Source organism: Maylandia zebra, linkage group LG5, assembly GCF_041146795.1.
Source record: "Maylandia zebra isolate NMK-2024a linkage group LG5, Mzebra_GT3a, whole genome shotgun sequence".
NCBI lineage: Eukaryota > Metazoa > Chordata > Actinopteri > Cichliformes > Cichlidae > Maylandia > Maylandia zebra.
In genome coordinates, this window is record NC_135171.1 from 42037924 (window position 1) to 42048585 (window position 10662).

Below are 10662 nucleotides of genomic sequence, written 5' to 3' on the forward strand. Positions count from 1 at the left end.
TCACACATTATTTTAATGTTGTAATCTATTTCTGACGTGCTCCGGTTCAAATTCATACCAAAGCATACCAAAGCACAAATTAATTTAAGTAATCAGCACAAAAGTAAACAACAACAAAAACAAACATCCAAACATTTACACTCTCTCATGTTATTTAAATGGTTTTTAACCCAATCAGTACGACCTCCTCATCCCAGATCTTTCCACTGTATTTAATTAACTGGCTTCGTCTCATTCCATATAGTTTGTATTTGTCAATCATTGTTTTCACTCTAACAGGGAAACATTCATCTGCAGACATTTTATTTGTGAACCGGTTTCATGTGAGTTTTTTTTCTATTCCAGCTGGAAGCGACGCCTTTAAAATGTTAGTGGTTTGGAAATCCCACATTTACGTCTTCATGATGTTTTGCTTTCACATTTGTCTTGAGGCACGCTCAGTCATCCAGCTCTCATGCTTTTATATTTATTAACAATATTTTCTTTTTCTCTTTTTTCTTCAGTGGTTTTCTTCAGTTTTCTCCAGTAAGACAGGTAAAACATTTACAAAGTATTCACTGAACTTATCAATAATATGATTGATAATTAAAGACTGTGGCTATTTCTACATATACAGTTGGCTATGTACCACAAATGAAGTTTGTGGTAAAAAGTCAAGTACTTCTGATTCGAGGTTTTCTTTTTCAGAGGAGCCACAGCATCCAGTCAAACACAGTCATGATGTAATACTATTAACAAGATAATGAACACCTGTGGGAGCAGTGTTCAGGTAGCTGCTCTGCTCTGTGAAGATAACAGTGGGTGAATTATTTTACTTAAACCAGGTTAAAGCACTTGTAAAAAGACATCTACTGTAATAACGTGCATTCCCACTGCTGTGTAATCCATTATTGCAAATATATTTATTAATTTATTCATGTTATTAAGAAATTATCATAAAATGAGGGTATTACTCTTTGGTGTAGCTGCAGAAGGTGAAGCCTGGCCTCCAAAGCTACACACAAGCTACATTTCCAAGATAGCAAGACAGCATTGAATTAATGCTAACTTTAAATCTGTATTATAATTGTGATCAAGACTGTAAACTCTGTGCTAAATAAATGTTCAATTAACAGACTGATGAAGCCTGATGGTTTAACTGTAATGACACTGTCCTCTTACAACTGATTGATCTATTTATAGTTGACCAGGTGACAACAACAAGGTTGAAACAACATGGATTCACAGTTGAATTGTAAATCAAAGCTATTAGCACTTGGACCTTTCTCAGAGTGGTATATTTCATACTGAAAGTCATTGATCTACAGTTGACCAGCTAGTTTTAATGCTTTGTACTACAGTGTTTTTCAGACTATAAGGCGCATTAAGCAAAACTAAACAGTCAGATAAGTCAAACTTTACTCAACTCATTCTTCTTGCTTAATCCACTTCAAAAAAGTTAGCGTTCATCCTCCAGCTTCACTGTGTTTATGTTATGCTAACATAGCTGTGTCGCTAGCGAGCACGTAGCACATCATTATATAGCAGCTAGCCCAACTTCAGTAACCCTACAAACATCACTGCTGTTTAGTTTCCTGTCTTCATTTATGTTGGAAGTGATAGCAGAGCTGTACGTTTGAATGTTTCAGAAATCTCTCAGTCAGAACATGCTATATCATGTTTAGGTGGAAACTAGCGAGCTAGCTTCCTGCTAACTTCTAACTCCGCTGAATTTAATAAATCCTGTTTTCATGGATGCCTGGATGTTAAACTTGATTGTTACACCTGGTAAAGCAGCAACACTGATCATTTATCAAAGATGAAAGAATTTAGACAGTTTTTAAGTCTCAGTGATGCTGCAGTGTTCGTTTGACTTTGGGACCTGAAACAGATGGAGTTTAGGACCCAGATTCCTCCACGAGGCTCCTGACTACGGTAGCTGTAATGCTCCAACAATCCATCAAGCGGTGCGGCTTCGTAGCTACCAAAGTCACACTAAAACATTTTTGACAGATTTTTGAGCGCCGTGTAGCACATAAAATCGGTTCGAGGTCAGTAAGCACAACCAAGATTCATACATAAGGCGAACTGTCGATTTTTGAGGAAATTAAAGGATTTTAAGTGCGCTTTATAGTGTGGAAAATACGGTATATCATGACATCAGATAAGTAGATGCAATATTCTGAAGTGCTTTGTTCTGTTTACCATAAGATGAAACACCGCTGATATCCTGTTGATCTTTAGTAGTGATGTCGACATTGTTTCAATGTTGATTCTATTATAATAAAGTTGCCAGAGTAAATAAAATGTATTTCCTGTTGATCATCAGTTTGTGATTTCCATGTTGATTTAACTTTGTTTCTGTTATTGTTTGCTATCCAGTATAAACCTCTGACACACATGCAGAAACCATGCTGCTAGTGACTGAGATCTGAGCTCATAGCTACGCTAAGCTAGCAAATCCCTAAAGAGACAATGATTGAATACTATGGATATAATTTGCAGGTGATTCAGAAAAAGCATGTGAAGATTACGCTACGAAATAAGTTGTTCTCAAAGGTTTGCAATTAAACAACCTATACAGATTAAACTGCAGAAAAGCATCCCTGCACTTAGTATCAGGAACAGGAAGTGACACAATAATGCAGCAATCCAACATTTTAGAAATGATCTTCCTGTTTGTGTCTAAATGTTCTGCTTCACTGACAGTGAGAACTTTACTGGTAACAGCTTAATGGGGTATTTAATCACAGTGGCAAAGAATGGAAACACTTTTTCACTGCAAGTGTGTGTGAAGGTGTGTATGTGTTTGCCGGTGTCAGCGTCAGAGAACGACAGCTTTCCTTTGGTCCAGTCCAGATTCAGTCTGATCCTCTTGTACTTCTTGTTCACCGAGAGAGCAGCTTCTGGATCTGCTGATGATCCTGCATAGTACTGACCTTGACTGTATCCCAGTCCCCACAGTCCAGACCGTATGTTTCCCTTCCTCTGGTCAGACTCTGCTAACACGCCCAGTGACCAACCTCTGTTATCTCCAACCTCAACATCCCAGCTGTGCTTCCCTGAATCAAAGCCCTTTGAGCTCAGGGCAAAGTAGAGATGATCAAACCTCTCTGGATTATCCGGGAGCTGCTGCCGGTCTCCAACCCTCATGGTGGTCAGACCTTCATACAGGATCAGTCCCGGATGGGCAGTGTTTGGGTTCAGGATCAGAGGAGTGTAGGAGACCATATACTTCATGTTATTCCAGATGCTGAAGGTCAGGTTGCCCAGGTGTTTGGCCTGGTCTATCAGAGCTCCCGGGGGCAGCTGTGGATCATCCAGCAGGGGGCAGCGCTGGACTCTTTCCACCACAGCCTTGTAGTTGTGCAGGAATGAGACGTCTTCAGCTCTCAGCTCCTCCTCTGTGGCTCTGATTGTGTCTGAAAGAGCTGCTATCTCTCTGCTCAGAGCCTCCATCTTCTCCTTCATCATCCAGCTCTTCTGCTCCTCTTCCTCCCACAGCACGGTCAGCCTGGCCTCCTCTTCCTCTGCTAGAAACTGGTGAAGCTTCTTAAACTGCTCCCTAATCTTCCTCTCTGTGCGTCGGGCCTGGGCCTTAATGTGTCCTGCTGTTTGATCAAAGTTCACCTGGACTTCTTCACAGACCTTTAACTTCTGCTTTAAAGCTTCCACAGTTTCCTGAAGGTCATTCTTGTGTTGTTGTGCAGCTTTATCGATGGGCTTGAACTTGTGGTCGCTGTGTTTGTCCGAAGTGCCGCAGACCACACACACTAGCTCCTGATGGTCCAGACAGAAGAGACTGAGTTTCTCAGAGTGCAGACTGCAGAGATCCTCCGGAGTTATCTGATTTCTCTCTTCTATGAACGTCTCGCACAGGTTCTTCAGAGCAAGGTTACACGGTGGATCGTGCATTGTAGATTGTTTCTGACAGACTGGACAGTCGCGTGCTGGGTTTTCTCTCCACCAGCTGTCCAGACAGTCCTTACAGAAGCTGTGGCTGCACGGCAGAAGAACCGGCTCTTTGAAGATGTCCAGACAAACTGGACAGCAAAGATCTGATCTGGCAGCCATGGAGTCTCCGGGTGAAGCTGGAAGCAGCAGACAGGCACTACAGTCAGGCGTGACTCCCGTCCCTCCTCTGCTGCCTTCACTGAAGCTTCCTGTGAGTCGTGTTTTCAGTCAAACTAACCTTCAGTGTGGAGCGTCGGCAGCCAGAAGCAGCAGTGTTGTTTGTGTCCTGACGCTGGACTCGCCAGAGGAAGCTGCTGGTCTGATGTTCAGTCTGACTGTCCCGCTGCGAGCGAGAGGAAACTTGGTGTGTCTCAGGTGAGGGGTGGAGCTTGATTACGAATGCTGTTGCTTCAACTGTAAGTTGTAGTTGAGTCATTCCAGAGAATCAGTTTCCAAAACTGCCAACAGGTCTAAAACTGCAGAGCAAGTTTCTGTTCAGGTGCAGGTCTGGACATGAAGAGATTCATGAGCCTAAAACAAAGCGCTGTTCAGCACCGCTGTGAGAAAGTGAGTGTGTGATGCAATACCAGAAGCACAGCTGATACTGATGGGTGACAACAAGCTGCCCCATGTAGGCCTTTATTACGACAGCTTTTTCTCTGCGATTACATTTTTCCACAGACATGAGAAAAGGAAGTTTAAGATCATAATATTACACATCCCTGAATTTCACAAGTGACAACAAAGAAAAAGCTTCCAAACTCTAAAAGTACAGAAAACATGAAAAAGACTGGGATATAATAGAGTCTGAACCCAAAAGCTGAGGCAAGAAAAACAAACAAAGACACAAAAGAAGACCATGGCTGTATCCCAGTTCAGGGTCTGCAGCCTTAAAGGCCGCATTTCAAGGCCGATTACGTCACCGCGACGTGACGAAGGCTGTCCCAATTCAAAGGCTGCTCGAAATGCGGCCCTCAAATGCGTCCTTCATTTCCCTGAATTTTAAGGCTGTGGCGGTGTAGACTTTGTGGCTCAACATATCCCAGAATGCATAGCGCGGCAGTGGGTGTGGATAAATTTGTCGAAAAAAACGGCGGACGAGGGGCGGCCGAAGAGTAAACTTTAAGTAAGTATTGAATATTATGTCACTTATTTATGTGCAAATGTTTAATAACGAAGAACATTAAAACATTCCTGTTGGCCACATGTCAGCAAAGTTATGTGACATTAGTGACGTTTGTACTAACTTGGTTTTAAAGCCTTTACTTTAAAATATACGCCGTTCAATAGCTGAGCTTAATCTCACAGAGAATGATCAAAGCTCATGTAGGAACAAACAAATGAACAAAAGATTTTCTCCTTCATTTCTGTCAAACACAGCTGTATGACACGTTTCCAGCTGTTAGTATCATGGTCGCTAGGCAACCTGGGCAGCGCAACGGAGGCTAGACCGTCCATTTCACAAACCTCGCACTTCCGGCCTTAGCGGTCTTTGAGTACGCGGCCCTTGAGGATCGTTGAGGCTGCGTACTTTAAGGCTGCAGCCCCTGAATTGGGATACAGCCCATGTCTGAGGGCCATCCTTTTTTACAGGTTTACACTGCAACACGAAGCACAGCACAAGCACAGCGGCCAGGGAGCACTCACTCACGCCTCGGTGTGATGGCACACATGGTCCACAAAAGCCACGAAGAAAAGATGGAGCTCAGCGGCAGGTACTGGACCTTCACTCAGCCAACACAGCACAGCTGCTTCCGTGTGAACGAGCCACCGGAGGACACAGGCGGGCAGACCATGAGGCCCATCAGTCGTGCCCTCCTCGGGCTCTGGGGAAACTCGTGGGAGGGGGCAGAAGATTCCCAGCATCCCTGCCCTGTTATTGCTGGGCAGCGTTGATGAGGACGGACAGCGGTCTGTCGGACACATCTAGCGGCGTAGACGTCGGAGCAGGGGTGAGAACAAAGAGCTGCACTGTGGTGACACACCACCCTCCTGAGGGAGGCGATTGAACCTGCTGACAAGTAAGTAAACTGTATCTATACCATAAAGAAATTACCAGACATCGATATTAATGGTTTGAGGTTATGGCAGATTCGCCGGTTCGCGATTGTCAGAAGAATGTGATGGGTGCAGATCTGAAGTGGATTCAGTGGAGCTGGAACGCCTCTGTGATCTTTGACTGTAAAAGTAAGTCGTTCATTTCAACCCCAGCAGGTCATTTTGTGCTTGATGAGCTCTTCTCTCTCCTTTTCCAAACACTTCAGCGCAGAGCTCACAGTCGATGTTTCTCCTCCTCGCCACCATCGGGAGGTCATGGAGTCAGATCGCTGGTTTTATTGGGCCTTTGTGAGGCTACAGAGGCTTTAATTTAGAATCCATTACACCATCAAACTGGCTGAAACGTGATGGAAAACAGCCGGGCAAAATAAGCTGTTATTATTTGACATTTCCAGCTGTTACGACTAAAATCCTGTAATTAAATGAATGTGACCCGGGGCCTGAAAAGCAGCAGAATTAAAAAAGTTGTTTCATCTTTCATCGAATGACCTCAAATATCTGTGAATGAGTTTGATGACACGAGCTGCAGAAAGTCCAGTGCTGCTCCTCCTCCGCATGGACCAAGCTGAGCTGGTTCATCATCTGACCAGGACACCTGCTGGGCTTCTTCTAGGTCAGGTGCTTCAGAGATATTCAACTGGAGGAGACCCTGGATTATTACTCTCAGCTGGTTTGAAGCTGAAGCTGGTCAGATGTTCACTGAGAGTGAGCAGGATCAGAAATGAGTCCATGAGGCTGAGATGGTTTGCACATGTGCAGAGGAGGGAGGGTGGATACGATGGAGCTGCCAGGCAGGAGGAGAAGAGCACAAAGAGCTGGTGTGACAGAGGGGGGTGGTAGGGAAGGGGTGAGGAGATCCCTGCAGGGAGCAGCCAGAAGAAGGAGGTTTGGAAAGAACTCTGTGTCCTTCAAGAAGAACTGAAGGAGGTCCAGGAGTCTCTGATTAGACGGCTGCTCTTAAAACCTGGACCCAGACATGTGGTAGACGGAGCGAGGAAGGAAGGAAGGAAGGAAGGAAGGATGGAAGGAAGGATGGATGGGTGGTTTTGATGATGCACTGACAAGTTTTAGTTTGTTCATGATTATCTTGTTTGAATAACTGAGAACTCCAAATATTTGTTTCTGTTATTGTAATAATGTTATTGGCCTTTCTATGAAATTCGTTTTCTTTCCTGCTTTGAATCTTTGATAAATGTGCAAAAATCCACCCGTGGGAGGCGCAGACGAATGAAACCAGCCTTCAGGAAGGAGCACTCACGGTTCACTTGTTCAGAATAGCTACTTTTTAATTGCAGAGCTCTTGTTCCAACTTTTAAGTACAATATTAGAAGGATAATCATCAGGTTAGAACACCTGTGATGTGGCAGCGCTCGACTGTAGTGAGGAGAAAAGCAGCAGGGAGTGTCTGGTTTGTCTTGTTAACAACGTCAGGCCATTTTGTTCTTCTACAACAGCCTGTAACATCTCCTCAGCAGGTACAGCGATCAGCCGAGTATCACCTGGAGGAGTCTTTGCAGTTTGTAAGAACTGTGGACACCATCTGTGATCCTAATCTCTGCAAATCTTCCATATCCATAATTTTTAGTTTGGTCAACATCACACCACAGATCCTCTTCAGCAGCACGTCTGCCAAACACAGACAGACCTGGTCATGGAAAAGCAGCATGTTCAGGTACGAGTGCGTCATATACAGCTGTACATACCTGTGTATCTTTTATTCTAAAGTAATTATAATGTAAAATCTACATGCTGCTAATGCAGAGATGCCAAACTGTCTTTCATTGTTCTTGTAACAGTGGCATTAAAGATCTATCTTATCTATTCGCTCCTTTTCTTCATCAAAGCCAGGATCACCTCCAAACTCAGGTATCCTCCTTTGGAAGAGCTGCAGGATGTCAGCCTCACAGGCAAAAACACAGTTTAGAAAAACATTGTTTCATTTGAACCCTAACCTTGGATCCTTTTCTAATCCTAAACGAGAGCCTTTATTTTCTAAAAAGAACAGATTTTATGTTTAAAGTAGATTTAAAAAATGAAACCAGAACCGCCACAGAGGTCTCGCTCTGATTGTTGTTGTTTCTCTGTATTATCGAAGGATCTTTACCGTACAATATTCAACAACTGTTGTTCTGCTTTGGTGCCATACATGGCAAATGTAACTGAACTGAACTGTCCAGCAGGGGGCGACTCTACTGGATGATTGGACAGAAGTTTAAGAGAAAATGAACTTGAAGTGGGCGAGATTTTAGGGCGGGGCTAACTCCAGTAAGCGTGCACAGCTTGTGTGTCAGATCCACGGCTAGCTCACACGTCGAGGTCAAACACCAAGGGGAAGAAGAAGAAGAACTCAATAGTTCCTAAAAGGGGGCCATCTGATTGTTGGGAATACCATTTTTTTAACTTAAGCAAACTCTTTCTTAAATCGAGTTTTTATTTCATCTCCATTGAGTTATTTCCTGTGGTTGCAATGGAGCTGGCCATCTTACCCAAGCAGTCAACAGTGCGGCGCTAAACCTTTAGCACTTCCTGCAGGTGTCCTGTGCAGCTACAGCTTCCTCATCTTGTGTTGAAGCACAGCTGGTGTGTGTTCTTAGAGTTGTGTTTTTGGGTGAACAGTCTTTGACTGTGGCTGATTGTGACGTGCTCGGGCTTATTTATGTGTTGTTAATGGTTTTAAAGATAGTTAGCTAAATGTAGCATCTTCCTTGGTCGGTGGCTCCACAGCTTTGTGCCTCTGACGATGAAAGAAATGTGCAGAAACGGGCCGATATGAACAAATGGGCAAGTGTGCGAAATCAGTCTTTCAGACAGAGTGGGGCGATTGAGGGCAAAGTGTTTTTCGGGTGCTGGATCGTCTCAGCAGAGCAGGTTAAAAGGTTGAAGATTCCCTCGGGAGTAGAAACCATAAAGCCAGCCAAAGAAATGCTCGAAAAATGTAATTTTATCCAACGTGTGATTTACTTTGGGCCTGCAGGAATGTAAGCACCAGTTTAGCGAACGCCAAATGTGCAGGAGACAGTCCAAGAAAATAAACGGTGTGTGCTGCGAGCTGCTGCGTTTAAACCTCCTCACGCGAGCATAATGGTAATTACTACAGCAGCTGGGGATTTCACATACAACATAAACTCCTTAGCACTGTACAAATGACTGAACATCCTAAATCAGCCACTCGTCATTTAAACCTGTGGATTATGAGGGATTATATACAGTCCAATCTTTTCATGCACACACAGCCTAACCATCACTGATTTAACCACCGTGGAGGCGACACACACACACACAGCGGATTATAAAATACAGATGCATGAGACGCCCCCGAGCCTCAAACACCTCCACATCTGCAAACCAAACGAGTCCCAGCCGAGTGTGGAGACACCCCATCGCCCCTTTTTCTCATCGTTTTGGTCTTTCTGCTTCTTTGTTGCTGTTCTGCTTCTTCCGGATTCCATTTTTGTAGTTTTGTAGCTTCCATCTTTGTCCAGTTTTCCTGGTCGTGCTGTGTCTTTGATTAACCTTTCAAATCCTTGGTCAGTCTTGTTGCTTTTCTGGTGATCGTGTGTCTCGTTGTGTTGTTCTGCTTCATTGTTGGGATTTAGTTCAGGGTGATGTGCAGCTTCTCAGTCATCCAGGTCATGGTGGTGTTAATGGTTTGAAAATGGCCCTTTTGTGTCTTTGTCATAGCTTTGCTTACTAGTCCAGTTGTGTTCGTTATTTTCGGAGCCTTTTCTGTGTCTGGTTATTCACTTTCAGTTTGACTCATTTTCTGCTCGTATTATTCATTTCTTCCTCCTGACCTTGGGGCCCTTGGATCTGAGCCGGGTGATCCTGTTCCGTGATGCCGCCTCGCCTGTGGGCGATGACGTCACTGAAAGTGTGGAACTGGTTTAATTCCCAGCAGCTTAATGTTCTGCCAATTAGCCCATTTTAAAAGGGGGACTCTTGTTAAGAATATCATTTTCTTACTTCTAACAGGTCACTCAAAAATAGCAGAGCTCAGTTTAGCTCTGTGGGCCTCTGTCTGCCAGTCCCTCCCTCTCACTGGTTTAAATGGGTTAGCTGGAAAAGGTGATGTCAGTTTTCCGTGCTGCCAGTTCACTGTCAGTCCAGATCACACTGAATCTGAAGACGGTCGTAGCAGGTTGTGACATCACCCGCTGGTTTCGTTAGAGCTGGTCTGAAGCAAAGGGCTGCAGCTTCTGCTCGTCTCATTTTTCCTCTTAGCTGATGGAGACGCATGTCGGCTAACCTGTCGCCTGCTTTCAGCGTCACACTGTGACTCAGATGGGTCGGCTAACTCCTGTTTGCATTAATTAATTAGATCAATTCAGTTCACTTTCACTCATCTAGCATCAAATCTCAGCAACTACTTTATATTGTTAGGCACAGACCTACAGACACACACAGAGAAACCCCAAGAATCAGACGACCACTAAGTTAGCACTGGGAAACAGTGGGAAGGAAAAACTCTGTTTTAACAGGAAGAAACCTCTGGCAGAACCAGGCTCAGGGAGGGGCGGGGCCATCTGCTGTGATTGGTTGGGAGTGATGGGGACGCTGTGGACGAGAGCCAGAGATTAATAATCAGTGTTGGGTTACTTTAAATTAGTAACTTAGTTACATTACTAGTTACTTCTATCAAAAGTAACTCCGTTACTTCAAGTTACTCATTAC

At 44.2% G+C, this 10662-nt stretch overlaps 1 protein-coding gene across 1 annotated transcript; it reads right to left on the minus strand.

The window, feature by feature from the left end:
- Window positions 1-883: 883 nt before the first annotated feature.
- LOC101465981 (nuclear factor 7, brain-like) lies at window positions 884-4320 on the minus strand. Its single transcript, XM_004559059.2, has one exon. It carries the CDS (start codon window positions 4051-4053, stop codon window positions 2665-2667), a length of 1389 nt encoding a protein of 462 aa, XP_004559116.2. The 5' UTR covers window positions 4054-4320; the 3' UTR covers window positions 884-2664.
- Window positions 4321-10662: the final 6342 nt, after the last annotated feature.